General features: G+C 41.4%; 5 protein-coding genes across 5 annotated transcripts; 4 read left to right on the top strand and 1 right to left on the bottom strand.

The window, feature by feature from the left end:
- Positions 1–909: 909 nt before the first annotated feature.
- On the top strand, positions 910–3,125 carry BATDEDRAFT_36170 (uncharacterized protein; the record flags this gene model as incomplete). The annotated part of the gene is made up of 2 exons (XM_006682396.1): positions 910–1,252; positions 1,453–3,125. 2 exons carry the CDS (start codon positions 910–912, stop codon positions 2,994–2,996), a joined length of 1,887 nt encoding a protein of 628 aa, XP_006682459.1. The 3' UTR covers positions 2,997–3,125.
- Positions 3,126–3,426: 301 nt separating this feature from the next.
- On the top strand, positions 3,427–5,942 carry BATDEDRAFT_36169 (uncharacterized protein; the record flags this gene model as incomplete). The annotated part of the gene is made up of 2 exons (XM_006682395.1): positions 3,427–4,200; positions 4,307–5,942. The coding sequence occupies 2 exons, from the start codon at positions 3,428–3,430 to the stop codon at positions 5,940–5,942; spliced, it is 2,409 nt and encodes an 802-aa protein (XP_006682458.1).
- Positions 5,943–8,918: 2,976 nt separating this feature from the next.
- On the top strand, positions 8,919–10,880 carry BATDEDRAFT_645 (uncharacterized protein; the record flags this gene model as incomplete). The annotated part of the gene is made up of 2 exons (XM_006682271.1): positions 8,919–10,479; positions 10,675–10,880. Coding segments are annotated over 2 exons (1,767 nt in total), but the record flags the coding sequence as incomplete, so codon positions are not given.
- A 1,488-nt stretch (positions 10,881–12,368) lies between these two features.
- On the top strand, positions 12,369–12,677 carry BATDEDRAFT_6202 (uncharacterized protein; the record flags this gene model as incomplete). The annotated part of the gene is made up of 1 exon (XM_006682277.1): positions 12,369–12,677. A coding segment is annotated over one exon (309 nt), but the record flags the coding sequence as incomplete, so codon positions are not given.
- Positions 12,678–13,273: 596 nt separating this feature from the next.
- On the bottom strand, positions 13,274–19,516 carry BATDEDRAFT_92176 (uncharacterized protein; the record flags this gene model as incomplete). Its single annotated transcript, XM_006682431.1, has 12 exons — positions 13,274–13,410; positions 13,501–13,622; positions 13,705–14,599; positions 14,713–16,346; positions 16,580–16,681; positions 16,769–16,930; positions 17,014–17,106; positions 17,189–17,512; positions 17,622–17,739; positions 17,813–18,693; positions 18,805–19,106; positions 19,468–19,516. The coding sequence occupies 12 exons, from the start codon at positions 19,514–19,516 to the stop codon at positions 13,320–13,322; spliced, it is 4,773 nt and encodes a 1,590-aa protein (XP_006682494.1). The 3' UTR covers positions 13,274–13,319.
- Positions 19,517–19,565: the final 49 nt, after the last annotated feature.

The raw sequence follows: 19,565 nt of genomic DNA, 5'->3' as shown, positions 1-19,565 counted from the left end.
TATTTAAAACTTTTTGCAAGCTTTAGATTGGATATTCAACTGTTGCAAGTATGCAGCCAAAGTGTATCATAACGTATCAATTGCACCGACTCTGCCTTATCTTTACTTTGACACCCAAGCTTACTTTTTGTAAATAAATTTAAAGTATTTTTGCGAGTTTTGATAATGACAACAAGCGTAGCTAAGTATTTGGTAAAACACTTTGAGAAGTGCTCTCATTGTTACAAGATCTATAATCTGAATTGCATGTGAAAAATAAAAGTCGACAATGTCTGGTGATTGATCTTGTTCGAATTTAAAACAGAGAATTGCATCACGGATAATTATATGCAGTGCTGAGATATTGACTATTATAGAAACAACTATGTGCATGATCTTTGCATTAAAAAATGATTGTTTTATTTATTAGCTAAATCATATTGTATTTTAAATACAATCGGTAAATATTAGACAATCATGTCGACTTTGAAAGAAACAAATGGCCATTCCATCAATAATTGTAGTCAAGATTTTAAAAAACAGTCGATAATTGGATAATGCTTCCGAATTATAATGAGCACAATGTGAATAAGCTGGAAATATTAATATGCCATAATAAATTTACAAATCTCGTCAGCTTTTGAAATGATTCGTCGATTTTACAATTGTCATTCAGAATAAAAATAAGCATTTCAAATAGTTTTGATTGGTCAAAAGTATATCAAGTTTAATTCCAAAAACTATATAAACCCAGCTGTATTCGCCCTATTTACTCCCCATCACTCTTGCAACTCAAAGCTTAATTACAAACTGTTTTAAACCTCTACTATCCTTTTTAATTGGCAATCTGTTGCTATTTGATATACATTCTACACCAACTACGATCTGATAATGCTATCTCTTATCAAAACCATCTGTCTTGCGGTTGCTATGACCGCAGGGTTTTCCCGTGCCATTCCTGTACTGGACTCTGATTTTACTGAAGACATTTCACTTGTGCAGACTGAGGCCCGAACAGTCACTAGTACACCGTGGCCATCTCGTGTTTTCGCGCCATACTGCGATGTGCTGCTCTGGCCCACGTTTGATATTTCCAGCACTGCTGCAGCCGTCAAAAACAAACACTTTACGCTTGCATTTATCACTGCTGATGGCGGTGGTAAAGCATCATGGGGTGGTATGGTTCCACTGGCTCAAAACTTTTACTCTCAATACATTAGCCAACTAAGACAGTTGGGTGGTGATGTCATTGTCTCGTTTGGTGGTGCTAATGGTAAGTCATTGTGTAGTAAACTGTAGATTGATACTGGCTATACGCGACTTTTATATCTATATTGCTGTCTACATCTGTTTTGGAATACTGGATATTTCCATAATTTCGGACCTGGTGTATGATATCTACCACTAAATCACTCATCAGCCCTTTAATACCCAAAAGTGTTGACTAATCGCTTTTCATTATAAAATTAATAGGACAAGAACTGGCGCTAGTATCCAGTAATAACCTGGTGGCTGAATACAAATCAGTCATTGACATGTATAGTCTGACCTATGTCGACTTTGATATCGAAGGAGGTGCACTGTTCAATAGTGCTGCCAACACTCGCCGTGCCCAAGCTCTTGTCCAGATTAAAAAACTGTATCCCAACATTAAAATTTCATACACGCTTCCCGTTCTACCAAGTGGTTTAACAGCAGAAGGCGTTGCAATCTTGAGTAACGCTGCCGCCAACGGACTGGTGATCGATGTGGTCAATATTATGGCTATGGATTATGGATCTGGACCAGCACCAAACGGAGCAACTGGAATGGGTGGATATGCCATCTCAGCTGCCAAAGCCACCTATGCTCAAGCCAAACCTATATTCCCATCCGTGACTATTGGTGTTACACCCATGATTGGCGTAAACGATGTGCAAGGCGAAGTGTTCCGTGTTGAAGATGCCGCACAATTGACCCAATTCGCACAGTCTACTTCATGGATCTCGCTACTGTCATTCTGGTCTATCAATCGTGATCATGGTGTGATTGGTCCACTTTTTGCTTCGAGCCGAATCCAACAAAGTAAATACGATTTTGCTACTGCCATGCTACCATTTGAATTGTCTGCATCAGTTGCAAAAACTCCAGTTCCTGCACCCAAACTCCCACTTGCAAATATTCCAGGACTGTACAACTGGCCATCTACCGTATTTGCTCCAACCATCGACACTACTGCTGCCAATGCTGCAAACATTGTGACCATGGCCACAACGGTTGGTACCAACATGTACAATCTTGGATATATTGTTGCTGATGCCAATGCAAACCCAAGTTGGGGAGGTGCACATGGTCTACCCGAGTCGTGGTATCTTTCTCAGATCCAGCAGGTGCGCAACTTTGGTGGTGACGTGATGGTGTCGCTTGGTGGACCAAATGGTCAGGAATTGGCTCAAGTGATCACCAATCCATCACAGCTTAAAAACCAATACCAGAACATCATTGACTCGTATTCGATTTCATGGCTCGACTTTTATCTTGACGGTGCAGCTCTGACTAACCAAGCATCGATTGATACTCGCAATGCTGCCATTCGCGGACTGCAAGTTGCCATGCCTAATCTGAAAATCACATACACCCTTCCTGCCACAGCATCTGGTCTATTGGACAATGCAGTCTATGTCCTGACATCAGCATACAATGCAGGTGTCCGAGTTGATGTTGTGAATGCTCTTGTTGCACCAGCAAGTGTGGGAGCAACTCTTGCTTCGGACACGACTCCAGGTGCATACACGACGGCAGCAGTTCAGGCAGCTTATGCTCAAGCTCAAGGCACTGGTTTATTGTACTTCAAGATGGGTATCACACCAGTCATTGCTAGCCAAAACTTTGGTGGCAAGACATTCGGAAGCAGTGATGCCAATGTAGTGCTTCAATTTGCACGATCGACCAGCTATGTTACATACATGTCGTACTCGACAGCCAACACCGACTCTGAAAGTCAGGTTGTAAATGTTTTGCGTCGCTATGGAGTTTAAAGTGTTGGTCGAATACTTTAAAATGTCCAGTTAATGTCTATTTGACAAAGTCCAGCTTTTGTTTTTGTTAAAATGCTGTCCATTCCAGCTTATGGATTTGTTTTTTGAATATATTACTTTATAAAATTGATAGTTTTGTATATTTTTTTGAAGATTAAATCAGAGTATATTGTCACGCTTTACAACTCAACATCACATCAAAGTCCACATGTAATTGGTAGTCACAAGATTCACATGATCGAATATTCACCAACAATTGAGGCTCGTGCAGTCTGACTGTCGCACAGGTCGAATCAAATCCGGCTAAATCCAGTTAGACCGAAATTAAACCCTTCAACACACATGTGGCTATGTTTTATAAAAAATATAAAGTTTTAATATTTCTGTCCTGCAGTTTCAAATGTCGAGTTTGACAAACTAATTATAGAGTCATGAATTCATCAAGCATTTCTACACCAGATGAAGCCTCAAACTCTCAATCCAATGACCCCATAATTGTTGCTGTTGGCAATTCATCTACTAATAATCAGGAGCCAATGACTGTGCAGTCGTTGACTCCACAGCAGCTGCTAAGCCAATTGCCTGTTTCTGACGTTCCATCTACACACATATCAGTACAGAATCAGCCATTGAGTTCTACTGCTTTGCCTACACTTGAGCTCACTGGTGCTGCTATGGAAACGACTACTCCTTTGACTCAATCTAACCCTAACCCTTCTTCAACCATGCTTCAACCACTTGATGCTAATTCGCATTTGCATTCACCTGCCTTGGCCATTATTTCCAATGCTGCTGTTTACAACGACAAGAATAGTTGTGCTCTTTGTCAGAAACGCTTATCTCGTAGCCCAGACACTTGGACTTGTATTGCCGATATCAAACCCAGATTTCTTAGACTACTTCAAAAGGATTATCCACAAGCTCGGTTAGACTGGCCAACGCGACGCATCTGTCACGACCATATCCAAAATGCTCTTCAAGGCCGTATTGATTTTTTATTGGAGGAGGATCAAGCCCAGTTTTCTAGACTACAGGAGGACGCCATCAAGAATCTCAAAACGTTTGAAATCGAGCAAAGCAACTGGCTGGATCAGTTTGAACTAAAACGAACAGCTGGTCAAGTCGCTGCTGATACAGTTGCCAGATGTGGTGGTTCCTGGGGTTTTCTTGGGGCTTTGGGGTTGTTTCTTGCTATATGGGCAATGTGAGTTTATGTATACGCTTGATTCTAAATTGTTATTCATTCTTGCAGTCATGATGTACATATTGTGCTGATATAACTTGAATTTTCATGATCCTATTTCCGCTAGTGCCAATCTGATTTTGACTGCTTATGGTCCACCCAACTCTGCATGGGACCCATATCCGTTTATTTTGCTCAATCTATTTTTATCTATGTTGGCAGCCACTCAGGCTCCTATCATCATGATGTCACAAAACAGACAAACGGAGCGTGATCGACTGCAGACCAACTTTGTTTCTGAAGCCATTCTTCGAAATGAGCACGAAACTCGTCACGTTGATGCCAAGGTTGACCATCTGTTGTCGTATCAGTGGAAACGATTACTTGAAATCCAAGAAATTCAAATCCACTTGCTTGAGCTTCAAATTAGACACCCCGACAACCATCAAGCCAAGCTTGTGCATCATTTTACATCTCCTAAATTCAACGACGCTCTGCTTGCTTCTCCTGGAGGTCTCTTTAGTAATCGAATGGAAAAGCCAATCGAGTCTTGGAATGTTGAAATTCAATCGGATCATCTTACCAAGATGCTATTGCGAAACTATTTTGATGTTGATCTGTCTGGGGATAGTTTTGTCTTTTCACATTGGCACGAGGACGGAGACAATTTCACAGGATCCATCTCGGATGTGTCGCTTGATATTACTGATCGCAGACTAACCCACATTACGTTCAAAATCAATTTTTCAGAGATTTTAGCTACAATGGATGACGTGTTTTCTGGCGAGGGAAGTGTTCATCTTCGCAATGACTTTAATATTTTACATATGCACCATGTAGGCAGGATATTCCGTATCCGGGTTATTTTTGCGAATGGTGCCATGGCCACTTTTCTTAATGGCGAACTTCCACCCAGATACAAGCCAGCATTTGCTCGCAAACGTCAGGACCGTATCACCGAGATGTGGAAAACCTCTATCAAGCAGTTGGTGATTACATACGTTCCGCCATTGCAAGTGGCGATTGTTGATGTGGACCAAGGACACGTTTTGCGTAGAGTGACTGCTACCATTTTCCCTCGACCCAACGGAACGATCCCTGACACAAGCGTGTATATGGCTGCCGATGGACACCCAGACATTGCTCATCCAGCGCACTCTGATCCAGCCAACTCCCCTGTAGAGATTGTTTCTGCCTCTCCAACCGTTGTCACAGCCTTTTCAGACAGCAGAATTGATAATCCTGTTGTATACTGTAAACAATTGGTTGGTCCACGACCTCTCTCAACAGAAATATGGGGGAAAGTAGTGGATTACACCTGGGAACCAATAAATCCGCTGTCTGGTGGAAATGGAGTAGGATCCGATCATGCAGATACTCAACCCACTCACCATGCCAAAGGACTGCCACGTAACCCATCGCGCATTCACTCATCTCATCGACTTGGCAGTATCAAAGCATCTTTTGGTATTCCACCCAAACCCATTGCCGCATCAATAGTGCCTACACGCAACACCAGCGTCAGCGTTAAATCCATTCATACAAATACGGGTGGCAGCAACACTGCAATAGCCACTGGTTCGTCACCCACTAGTCCACCATTTGATGATATTGGACTAGAAAGTGTAATTGTTACTGCACCTGTAAGTGTCGATATCGAACAAGAATTTGTTGGACCTGCAACATTTGTGTTCATATGTGATGATAGTCGAGTATGTTTCCATGGTGATATTGAAGAAATAACTGATATTGCTTATGAATAAAGATTTCATAATATTCTGTGGTAACATGAATTTAAAGTTTTTTACTAATAATTTCATTGACGTAAAATCAAACACAATGTATAATAAACAGTTGCATGAAATGATGAGTATCACCAAGTTTACAGAATACTTTTTTTTGAATTAAAAACAAAAGCGTGTCTGTGAGATTGAAATACAAATTAGTTTGTATAAACTCCAAAACAGTCCAATTCAACACCTGATTTTAAACTGAAGATTCAAGTGTTCAACTTGTAAAATATTTCAAATTCAATTCATTCTTTGATTTGAAAACATGTTTTGAACTGGTTGAATTTGGCAGAAAATCACAAATCTCGAATTTTCAAAGACTGCAGAATTCATACAAAAAAGTGTTTTCCGCGAATACGGCAGCAAAGCAAGTTTCAAAATTCTTGCAGTCCAATAATTAGGGATTGAGAATGCCTAGATCTGACTATGCAAAGGATGTGTTAAAGAGCAGACCTTCTCGGTCTAGTCGCTCTACTACAAAAGTTCGCTCTCATTCTGTTTCTAGCAGCGAGAAGAGTCAGGACTCTAATTCAACTCCAACTGCTGGTCTGGACCGCTCATCATCAACTCCGTCCAAGAAAAGAAGAGTCGAAGATTCAATGTCTTCTCCTACTGGTTTTAATAGTAGAGACAGAACCAGGGAAGAGAATGGGAATAAGAGTAGGAAGCACAGTGAACGTCGTGCGGATCCAGACTCTCTGCCATCCATCGACTCTCATTCAAAAAGAAGTGGCAGAGATAAAGATCATGATAGGAGCAGAGACAAGGACCGGTCCAAGTCTTCAAGTGGTGCTACTACTAGTCGTAGCAGCAGGAGAGACAGGGATTCAGAAGACGTGGCTGTCCATGCTTCCAGACACTCGAGCACTTCCAAGCGACGTGAACGCAGTGTTTCTGTTGAACGCTCATCACTCTCAAAGGATAAAAAGGAACGGTCTCGTCACTCAGAGAGATCTAGTAAAGACAAATATAGGGACAGTTCAAAAGATAGGGACAGAGATGGACGCTCTGATCGTCGATCTGACAAGGGCAAAGATCATCGTAGTCGAACCAAGGATCGCCATCACAGATCCAAAGACAGAAGCAAGTCTAAACACAAGGATAGCGATGCTGATGAGATTGAATCTGATTTGGATCGTACTGCACATTATAGTTCGGATTGTGCCAAAGAAAGCTTGGATCGAGATACTACTAAATCTACGTCAATGGTAAATATTTCCTAATCTGATTTTAGTATTGATTGACTTGTGTGTAACTCAACTAAATATTCTTTTGATTAATATTTCATATCTAATTTTAAAGAATCAATCCGAGCTGCCGATTCTGCATACTGAAACTACTGAAAATGGACATAGTGTAGCATTTAAAGTGCCTTTTACCGCTGCAGCATCTGGAAAAGCAGCCACTGATGAATACAAATTGGTCGATAAGATGGTGGTAAGCGATACAACAAAAGATGTCTCGGGTTTACCTATTGTATCTGCAATCCAACCTAGTATTGAAGAAAGCTCAGTTGTTTCCCATGTTGCACATACGTCCTCAGTAATGCCATACGCTACTACAGTATCCACGGACACAGCTGTTCAAACCAAAGACACTCTTTTAACGAACCAATTAGAACCCTCTCATACAACTTTAACAAGTATGGAGTCCAGTACCAAAACATCAAAGGTTCAAGACTCGGGAGTATCTGTAGGTTAATACGGTTTTATTTAGCATATTCACAAATGCTTACATGTGGTTTATTTGTTGTATTTCGTGATGGCTGAACACTTTGTCTATGCCAATACTGCCTTTTATGCATCTTTATGTGCTGTAATCAAATCGACAACACCTTATTCACGGACTTAGAAGGCCACGTCAGACATTAAACCTGCCGAAAACACTGGTACTACCAAGAGTGAAAATGTAACATGATACTGAAATACTAAATATGTATTGACTATTTTGATGACTTTTACAAGACAATGCTAATATTTGAATGTCACTCTACATTATTGTGTTACATAGGCTATTGACGAAGAAGAGCTAAAGATGCGTTTGCGACGCGAGCGAATTGAGCAGTGGAAACGAGATCGAGCAGCAAAAAATGCATCCAAACAAACTCTTACTACAGTATCTACCGATCAGCCTCAAACAGATACTGAAATGGCTATAGATGACGGTAGCCGGGTTGAACAGCAATCTAATAAAAAAAGCTGGAATCTTGAAGATGATGAAGATGATGATATCGAAACCGACGCTACTACACTCGGTCATGCTGCTAGAGCAGCTACTGTCGAGACTTTTTCTCCAGCATTCATATTGCCAAAGATGACATACAACAAAGATCGAGGCACAGAAACCGTTAAACCTGCCAAGTCAATGTTTGGAATGGGTACATCATCCAAACCGTTGATTATTTTTGGAAAACCTGCTGAAAAATCGACTCTTTTGGGAAAAACAGCCTTTGCTTTCAATACAGTCACTACGCATACCAAAACTAATCTGACACCTCAGTCTCGGATTACTTTGGATGATGAAGACGACGACGAGACAGATCTGCTAGAAGGATCCGCTGCTGCTCTCGAGTCACAAACATCTGCTTCGGCATTAAAATCATCAAAACATCTATCCAATGTTTTGGAGGTTGGATCGAATAGCGAAAGTAAGGATGGTACAGATGATCATGTAATGGATGTGGATGAAGCAGACCCACTTGACGCATTCATGGCAGATGTTCAAGAACAAGTGACACGAATCAATCAGCAAGATGCAGATGCAGCAGCAGCGATTGAAGCAGAACATAAAGTTTCAGAAATGGGCAATGAAAATGGTGCTGCTATTACTGCGACTGGTGCAGCTCATACCACCACTCATCCAGATGATTACGATGTTGATGAGGATGATGATACTAATCAAGATATTGACGCGGTTGACATTATTGCTGCTGCTGCTGCAAAACTTTCTGCCAAGAAAAAAGATATTGTTCCAGTGGATCATTCCCGAATCAACTATGAACCTTTTCGCAAAGATTTTTATGTTGAGCCACCAGAATTGGCGAATATGACTGCAGAAGAGGTTGACCAAAAGCGGATTGATTTGGATGGAATTAAAATTCGTGGTGTACGATGTCCTAAACCTATTGAAAAATGGACTCATTTTGGCATGCCACCTGGTGTATTAGAGGTGATTCGGCGTGTGCTCAAGTATGATCGACCTTCTTCAATTCAAAGTCAAGCCATTCCGGCCATTGTAGGAGGCCGCGATGTGATTGGAATTGCCAAAACTGGATCAGGCAAAACCATTGCTTTTTTGCTACCCATGTTTCGTCATATCAAGGATCAACGACCGATTCAAGCCATGGAGGGTTCAATTGCATTGATTATGACTCCTACTCGTGAACTGGCTGTACAGATCCACCGCGAATGCAAACACTTTACTAAAATTCTTAATTTGCGTGCCGTGTGTTGCTATGGCGGCTCGCCTATCAAGGACCAGATTGCCGAATTGAAGCGAGGGGCGGAAATCATTATTTGTACACCTGGTCGTATGATTGATTTACTCTGTTCGAATGCAGGAAGAGTGACCAATTTACGCAGAGTGACATATCTAGTATTGGATGAAGCAGATCGTATGTTTGATATGGGATTTGAACCTCAGGTGATGAAGATGGTGAATAATATTCGTCCAGATAGACAAACAGTGTTGTTTTCTGCTACATTTCCACGCAAGATGGAAGCCCTGGCACGTAAAATCTTAAGAAGACCGTTGGAAATTACTGTAGGTGGACGGTCTGTAGTAGCTTCTGATGTGACACAAATTGTTGAAGTGCATCATGATGACGAAACCAAGTTTTTACGGCTTTTGGAAATTCTTGGGTTGAGTTCGGCTACGGACCCAGATGCCAAAATTCTTATTTTTGTCGATCGACAGGAAGCAGCAGATAGTATGCTGAACAAGCTTTTGCGTCGAGGCTATCCCTGCCAGTCCCTTCATGGTGGAAAAGACCAAGCAGATCGAGACTCGACCTTGTCAGACTTTAAAACCGGATCAACGAATATTATGATTGCTACATCAGTTGCTGCACGTGGATTGGATGTTAAGCAGCTTAAAATTGTTGTGAATTATGAATGTCCAAATCATATGGAAGACTATGTTCATCGTGTCGGTCGTACGGGCCGTGCAGGTAACAAAGGCACAGCATATACATTTATTTTACCAGAACAAGATCGATTTGCTCTAGATATTGTAAAAGCGTTGACCATGAGTGGTGTAGAGGTCCCAAGTTCGCTACAAGAGCTAACGGATCGATTTATGGAAAAGATCAAGGCCGGATCAATGCAGTACAACTCATCTGGGTTTGGAGGACGTGGACTGGAGCAGTTGGATAAGGAGCGTGATTTGGTCAAACGGATCCAAAAGAAATCGCTTGTGGGTGGTGAGTATGAGATTGAAGACGACGAAGAACAGCAAATTATGTTGGATGATGATGACGATGAGAATACTGGAAAAGGCGATTTAATATCTGGTGGAACCATTTTGCTTGGAGATTCGCTTGATGCCACTGTTTCTGCAGTTTCAACTACAGATACACATGGAATGGGTGGTACATCGACACATACAGCCATTCCAACGTCAGCAACGAACGCATCTTCATCAAGCTCTGCAGCAGTAAGAGCATTAGAGATTCAGGCCCGAATCAACGCATCAATCAGGGGAAAAGGCATTGAGATAGCCAAGTCAACAGATGCACCGTTTTCAACGGAAGTGGAGATTAACGATTATGTGCAAAAGGCGCGATGGAGGGTAACCAACAAGGAACAGATTACATTGCTTTCTGAAATGTCAGGAACAGCAATTACTACCAGAGGAACATTTGTTGAGAAGGGAAAGAAACCAGGACCAGGCCAACGCAAACTGTATCTGGTAAGCACAACATGTTGGTATTTGACATTGAATTTAAACTAATTTGAATTGTAAAGTTTATTGAAGGAGAAAGTCAAATGGCATTGGATCGAGCCAAGATTGAAATTAAGCGTATTCTGACGGAAGCCACACTAGCTAGTATGGAAAGTGATGGAGGAAATCGGTACAGTGTTTTATAGGACAAAATAAAGCCATTTGTAGTAAAACAAGTGAAATTTAGACGAAATCTGATGTAGAACGTGACTTTCCCAACAGAACAGGTGGAATCACCTGACGTTTGCTATTGATTGCCAGCGAGTTTGTGCGAGCGGAAGGTAGGTGATGGATGGTATTGGGAGTGAGTGCTGTTGTGATGGTGGTAGAAGCTACTCATCGGATAAGAGTATAATAAACAGCCGATAGAAATCACTGCAAAGTGCTTGTCTGCATATACAATGGTATTGACTTGTGTCAACCTTTAGAACTATCGTCACCATCATGTCTTCAGTCAATAAGAATGCTATGAACAACAGTACTTCCAAGCAAGGCTCAAGAGCAACAAAAGCCAATGCAGCTACTACAAAGGCTGTTGCTGCTGCTGTTGCTGCAGCGGCCGCTGCTGCCAAGTCTGCCACTGGACTGCCCTCAGCTTCGTCTGGTCTGGATGTAGATACTGTGCTTCCTGCTCATGATGAACACTTGGATCTGGACTTGGAGCTGCAGAATATCTCCTCCATGTCCGCTGCTGCTTCTGCTGGAAAGACAAAGGTTTCGATATCAAAAAAGTCGAGAAATTCCACCAGCAGCAACGCTGCTGCGTTTGACACCGATGCTGCCGGTGGTAGTGATATCGAAACTACTATTGTGGCCACTGGTGATGTTCCTCAAGGCACTGCTAATCGCTCAAAGAAACAGAAACAACAACAAGCCCAACAGCAGGCTCAGTTTCAGCTGCAGCAGCAACAGGCTCAAATACAGCAGCAAAATGCCGTCGATACTGTAAGTCCTTTGTAGCTACTACAATGTGTTGGTTGCTAATGGCTAATGACTGATTCTGTCCCGTTCAATTTCTTAGATGCAGCAACAGATGCGTTTATTTGCACAGGCGACCAACGGGAAACAGCAGACTCCTGGCAATCGTCCGTAAGCATACAATCCATTTTGTTTGCTATGCAGCATTGATCTGCTTGCTTGTGATTTTGCAAGCTTATATAACTATTGTCAATCAAAACTAATCTCTGGATTTATCTTAGACCATTAATGTTTGATTACGCACTTGCTGCCGCTGCTGCTGCCGCATACAATCCTCTGGCTGCTGCTGTGGCTGCTGCTGCCGCCAGATCCATGTCCAATCCATCCAATTCTCAACAGTTACCCGCAGATGCTCAACAATTGCTTCAACAAAGCTTAATGGGTAGAAACATGACGATTGGTCAAAATGAACTTCAAGCTGCCCAATTGCTTCATCAAACTATGGCTGGTAGCAATGCCTTGGACTCGCTTCTTCAGCAATCTGATCCCAATAACAACAATAATAAACATCCAATTGGCAGCGAAGAGTGGATGCGTCAGCGTCGCGAAAACCATCGCGAGGTTGAGCGCAAACGGCGTGAAACCATCAGTGATGGTATCGCAGAGTTGGCTAAACTTGTTCCCGACGGAGACAAGAACAAGGGAAGTGTATTACAGCGTGCTGTTCAGTATATTATGAATTTGAAACAACAGGAGATTTCCAACAATGAACAATGGGCAATGGAGAAAAACATGTTGGAGCAGATGCTGTCCGATGTAACCAAGCAAAACGAAATCTTAAAAGAAGATAATCAAGCTCTTAGACAGCGAATCACAGACGATGCCCAGCAGGGGTCAAAACGATCTCGTCATGTAGGTTTCTAACCAGTAACTCTGCAACACCATTAACTAATGCGCGCCTGTCCTATGGCCGTATTCATATAAAATGGAACACTTTTCTGTTTTATCTTAGTGACCGTCTCCATTTTGCTTTGGAATAATGGTCAAACATTTGTTGCGCTTTTCTACTACAAATTGACTGCACTACTTTTTCAATTCAATAAACACAACGTTCATTATATGATGCACAATCAAACTATAGTTTTGAACTAAAATGATCCCTCTCTCCACTTTTGGTAGTCATACATTGTGCAATCACTAAATCATCCACTACAGTCCAAATACCAGGTCCGACTGTCAATACAACTCTACACACTTTATTCTAATCTCATATGTTCGCGCCGATTTAAAAAAACAAAGATGGCATGTCTCAAGAATGCAATATCTGTTTCCATACCAATCACCGGGATAAGTACGGCTGTGAATATTTCATTATACCAACTTTCACAGACTCAGTAGTTCAACCCATAAACTATTGTTTCTCTCGTATATTCAGTGCTTTATTTCCGCGTTTAATCTTATTGAACAGATGCATTTTGGCACAAAAACTACCTACTGTGTAAACAAATCTGCAAAAAACCCTCCAGTCTGTGCCTTGTTTCTATTGCAAATTTCTTCAATGAGTTGTCTCCGTAGCAATGTTCTAATGATTTTAAATATGCAGATTAGCACTGGTATGAAGCCAAGTATACCAACACATACTTTTCAAACGAATACAAATACACCAACTTACGGTCTTTTGTAAACATTCTTATTATATCTACAGTACCGATACGCGGAAAATGCCGTGTGTCTGCATAGCATTCCAAGTGCATGACGACTTACAACCATGCCGTCTGATAGTGGTCCAAATTTCTACAATCACAGTTGTAAATAGTGAGCATCACAATCACATCAACTAAGCACATTGAATCTAAAAAATCAAACATTTACATACAAGCATATCTTCGTGTGTACCGCCAGACAAGGAAATGTGGATCCAAAACAACCCATTTGTCAATGGCAATGGATTTACAAATATAATTACTACTGCCGTGTGTGCCAAAGTTGAAATCAAAGCTGGAATACTGTCATTGTCTTCCACCCATATAATATATACGCTGTCCGTTTGTGATATCTGTTGGCATAATGCTATAAATTGTTCTTCTGCAGAAAGTGGAGCCATTCCCACCGTGTGTGAGCGTGTTCGAGATCGGACAATTGGTGGGGGTTGAAACTCTTCATATACCTGAGTGCCAATTGGATCATCCACATCAGCAGGCTCGCTAAAATGCGTCAGAGATCCTTTCCCAAAAATATTATCTGCAGAACCAATGGTATGCAAACGAGCGCGATGATGTGTATGGACACCCATATTGGAAAGTAAGGGTGGTGCAGTTGTTGCTGGAGATTCATGTATCATAGAGTTTATAGATGGCAGCTTTTGAAACGATCTTGAGCTCGATACAGAGTGTGTCAATGAAACAGTTGATTGACCCTGTATAGACCCCCGATGTAATCCTAATGGTGCGACTGAGCATGGCTTTGTATCGGTTTCTGTATGTGTAGGTTTCCTTCTGAATAATGTGGTTCCGGTATTTCCGGACGTTCGAACAAGGTATGGACAATGGAAAACAGCCTCTACGTTTCCATTCGCATAGTATGGCGCGGTTTCACATATATTTGCAGTCAAATTGCCCTTGAATCCAGTGTGCGATTTGATGTCAACTGGCCATCCGAGACTCCATAAAAACTCGTCAAATGACTCAGGAAGATGGTCTGGATATAAAATAGTTTCAAGCGAGACATTTCCTGCTTGACAGTACATGACACTAATACTGATGCTATCTCGTCTAATCGATAGAAATAATTACAGATGCATAGAATTAAACGTGTTAATATGATGTTTCAGATTTCCAACTAATAGATAGACAGACTGTATAACAATCAATGCAACAAATCTTACTCTGGCTGTCTATCCAGCTTCTCCAGATCTCGAATCAGCATATCCGATAACTGTAGTGGTGCAATTTTTGCTTGATGTCCCAAATCAAGCATCCCAAATTCAGCCAGGAAAATACGAAACGCTTGTGGTATATTAGCAGAATTTCGTCGATCAACTATAGTAGGCGGCTGAACATCAGTTGTTTTTGTAAAATCCAGACTTTCGAGCAGTTGAGTTCGCTGTTCAAGTTCTGCATTTTTCTGCGCTTCAATGCATATCCGAATCTCCTCCTGCTTGCTAGTATCACTTGTAGTTGTACAGAGCTCATTCAAATGAGGAATAGAGTCTTCAGTAAATACTTGAACCTGTACAGTACTCGAGTTTTGGGGTTGATATGGGTATAGTTGAGGAAGCGATTTTTTGTAAGGCCGAATAGGAAGACTAGTGCAACAATTCGTGTTGTCCAGCGACAATCGTTTTGCATACACAATCTCGGCATCAACCAAACTGACTTGCATGGACGTAGTTGTTGCTGATGAGGTTTGGATGCAATCTATAGGCGACATGGAGCCATTTCCCAAGAATGAAGTCAATGTATTCTGCTCCACTGATTCATTAGTGTTGTACTCGGGGTTGTTGCTACTGTTGTCTTCGTATTTAGACTTGCTCCACCATGAAAATTTACCGCTCGAGTCGCGAATAACCATGGCAATCGCGAGTGCTTCATCATAGTCGCTACGTTGGGTTTGTGGAGGATTTTCATCAATATCAATCAGATTTCCTGTAGATACCGTGGGATAAAGCTCTTTGGAAGCCGTTTGATCGGTTTTGGCAAACGCCCAAACCGGCCTTTCAATAAATCCAAAAATCAGCCTGTTTTCATATGAATAATAGCGAATGTAACGCTTATCAATCAGAGTTGTATCCTCCGAGTCATGTGCATGGTTTTGAAGTTTTTGTTTTTGAGATAGTCGCTGCACCTCTTTGATTTCATCCCATGTGGACCCGAGCTTGGTAATCCCCATGCACGATGACTTTGGTGGAAAGTTTCCCAAAAGTCCCAACAATGTGTCTATGGCAGACTCGGCTGCATTTTTAAGTCGAATCTCTGCAGAAACTGTTGCAAATGTAGGTAAACCAATACCTCCGTCTTTAGACCCAGTACTCACACCTCCAGCACCTCCAGCATTCTGCGATAGTCGCTGTAGTTTAAACAATTTGTTGGTATGACTACTAGATGCTCGGATTGCAATCGCAGTTTTTTTTCCAAAAGTAGTTCCGCCACTAGGTATGCTTGTATTGAAAAATGTTTGTGAAGTACTGATATTTAATCCGCCTTGCAGTGATACCGGTTTGTCACATGCTGCTTGAACTGCTGGGTGACTACCAGCAAGCACCTCACGCGATGGGCCATGCAGCGATACAAGAGCAGGATTAGAAACAGCAAGACTGCTAGCAGAAATTATAGTTGACGCAGTTGCAACATTCGTTGATGTGACCTGTGAAAACTCCATGGTACGATCTAAAAGAGCGACTCCCCGTGCCAAAGTAGACAGTATCACTCGTTGGGTTTCATAATCATTCACCAACCAATCTCCCAATATTGCCCATCGTGCCAGTGTGTCATATGCCCGACTAATACACACCTCAGTTTCCTATTCAGCAGATATTGTATTCAAGTGTCAAATATAATTCTGGCGTAATAGCAATTCAAAGTCACAGCACAATAGGTCTTACCACGCGATTGTCAGAGTTTAGTTGCAACTCAATGTACTGACACAAGCATATAGTCATTTCTCGAATGCAATCCTTCCATTCAATAATATTGCTAAAAATCAGTCACACATCTAGCAACATTCAAATGATCAGCATTCAACAAGAATTTCACCTTTTCATCTCTAAACACATGCTCCCAGAGTGCGGCAAATTGATTGAGGCAGTCTATAACAGACATGACAACAACGCTTGTCCAATGATCAGACATCAACAGCTGAATTGCATAGTTTGGTATACAGAAACTAATCAATCAGTTATATATTGGATTCAACTAATAAACCTAGCAATATAAATAACCAACCTTGTCCTGTATTACGCGCAACACAATCTTTACAGCACTAGGACAAAAGTCTGCATTCTCTACAATGTAGCATGCAGTCAGATGGATCACATAACGAACATTGTTTGGATTCATTTCCACTGCCACTGAATTCACCAACAAGTTGAGCACATGGGGTTGTAGCTGCAATCGGTTGATATAAAACAATAGGTGTTGGTCAATGTACTAGGTTAAACTATAAAATGTAAAAATGTGTTGTAGTTTACCGATGAAAACGTAGCTGAACCTGGATTGCATGCATCAGTTTGAGGAATCACGCATGCTGGATTGTCTGGTGTGCACTGATAAGCTGTCCACACCTATTGACTCGACAGTATCAATCAAAATATGCATCATAGTTTAATTCATTAGATTCACGTAAATATATTTAAAATAACATACCATTGAGCTTATAGCACTGGTAAAGTATGGAGTACTCGATGTGATGGTGCTTGTTTGTGCCAAATGTAAATTTACAGATCCAAATCGATTCAGCAAGGCCATGATCGAGCCAATTAATTTGTATGCTGATCGACGTAGCGTTTCGGGAGCGACTGAACTGGGTGGGGTTTGAAGCGGCCTACTTTCATCAACCAACGGAAGAACTCGATATAATGACAAAACAAATGTAGGTATCAATGAGCGAATGCCTTCAAGTTCCATGACAAACAGCTCACTACTGTTAACGATTATCTTAGTAAGTGATAGAATGTCTGCTTGGAGTCCCTAGCAGAGTAAATACATATCATGCACGAATGTTAGCCCAATCACCAATGACATGCTTTTACGTGATCATATATATCAGATTGTTTCAACACATGAAAATGCATCACACCAAATGCAGAGCATTGTAAAAGTGCTCCAGATAGACTGCAAGGAATTTGGTGGTTTTCTGATACTTTGAAAATATACGACATAGTGTTCCAAGCGCTTCAGCCCGTCCTTCTTCAAATCTAAATTGCCGATAAAGCATGAGCCATGGCATCCAACTACAGTATAAACCACTATTGTTTGGCATAAACTTACCCGACTTCGTGCATCATGGCTGCTTGAAAAAGCCACTCGCCAAACATGTTCAAGATCGTGTTTCCATCAACCATGCCATTTGATCCAGCATCTATAGAATACAACAATGATATTGATTTTGAAAGACCCGTGATGGCGACAACAAAGTTTCGGCAGCTCAGTGCGCATGGATTTCCAATCATGTAGATTGTACGGTGCCAGGAATATACCAGGAAATCACTTGTGAAATCAATGGAGATGTTTCCTCCATTATGCAACGCAATCGTGACGGTGGACTGCAGTTTAGACTCGTCAAATATATACTTTACAACATTTTGTGTGAGTCCATAAATAACTGCGCTCCAATGATGAATCACTTCTATTCGATGTGTCCATGTCACAAAGTGCTTTTTGAGACGATCCCACATTTCTACTGATAAAATTCCTGACCTAAGCCATATTTCCAGCAATGTTTTGATCATGGGTTCGCAAATTTTGTCTGCCATCACTGGTCTGCTGCAATACGGTTCAATATCATCCAACAAAGGTGTAGCGACGGATTTGGACGACTTTAAATTTCCTGGTGTGCTGGGTGTTGAAAGAACGCCGATCGGTGTTCGAGTACTGATGGGCTGCGTTAGAATAATGTCGCTGATTCCCAACAATACCTTGACAAGAACTACCCATGTTTCTGTTGTAAATGTATTTGCCAATGTTTTTGATGCTGCCAATAAAATAGACAACACCTTTCTGCAGAGCTCAATATGCGCTGCGGTGTTATCAGCACACTCTTCTAAATCTGATATTTTGGAATTGGTGGATATTGATTGCTGCAGATTGATTGATTGAACACTGTTTCCAACTCTTGGCACAAACATGAGCGAGTAGTGTTTGAATATCGTCTACGCATTTGGGTTTGGTAATGCACAGATGGATTCCACAATGATAGTCAGCACGATCGCTCAACACTATGTTTGACTGCATATATATTAAAATAACACATGATGAATCACCTGAAAGAATCCTTGAGCAAGATCGCTGCTGTCACCACATTGTTGGATAATGGCAGGTCGTGTTGATTTTTCAAGAAGCCACGAGTGATACACATTGATGGCATCCTGTATTACAATCACATCTTCGATAGGTAGCGAAAATCCCTGACCAATGACCTCCATCATCCAATTAACATGGGTAGCAGAGGTTAAAATGGCACCTGGATCACCAAGTGGTGAGCTACGAGGTAGCAAACACTGCGTAATTTCCAAGATGAGTTTACGTTTTACAGACAATGGGAATGCATTGAGTATCCCGGAATCTGTATTCACCCATTGACAGTTGAATTAGCATTATTTTCAAATGGACGGTTTCGACATGTTTGGTATTTTTTGAACAATGCTTGTCCATGGACCTTCAAACTAGTGCCAATTCACAATAAATCCAATACTGAATTTAGGCTGGAATGTGTTGAGCAGCCATGAACTAGTATAGTATGTCAACCAACTCATTTCAACTTGATGATAATAGCGTGTACATTGTAAATGCAAGTGACACCAATGTCTTCTATTTGCCCATATCTGGTCCAAAATCTATGGATATTCATCACCAAGACATGTCCAAGCACAGCTCTATGTAATGGAGCAGACCATCAACAGCCATAATTCCAAGACTCATCTCACCTGGACTCGGAGCAAACATTCCCAGCTCTCCCAGTTTCGACGCGAACATCTGCTTTCTTGAAAATTGTAACTTGGAGTAAAATAGGATAGTAAATCCA

Source organism: Batrachochytrium dendrobatidis, assembly GCF_000203795.2.
Source record: "Batrachochytrium dendrobatidis JAM81 unplaced genomic scaffold BATDEscaffold_16, whole genome shotgun sequence".
Lineage (NCBI taxonomy): Eukaryota > Fungi > Chytridiomycota > Chytridiomycetes > Rhizophydiales > Batrachochytrium > Batrachochytrium dendrobatidis.
Note: the sequence above shows the minus strand (reverse complement) of the source record. Positions and strands in the feature narration are given on the sequence as shown.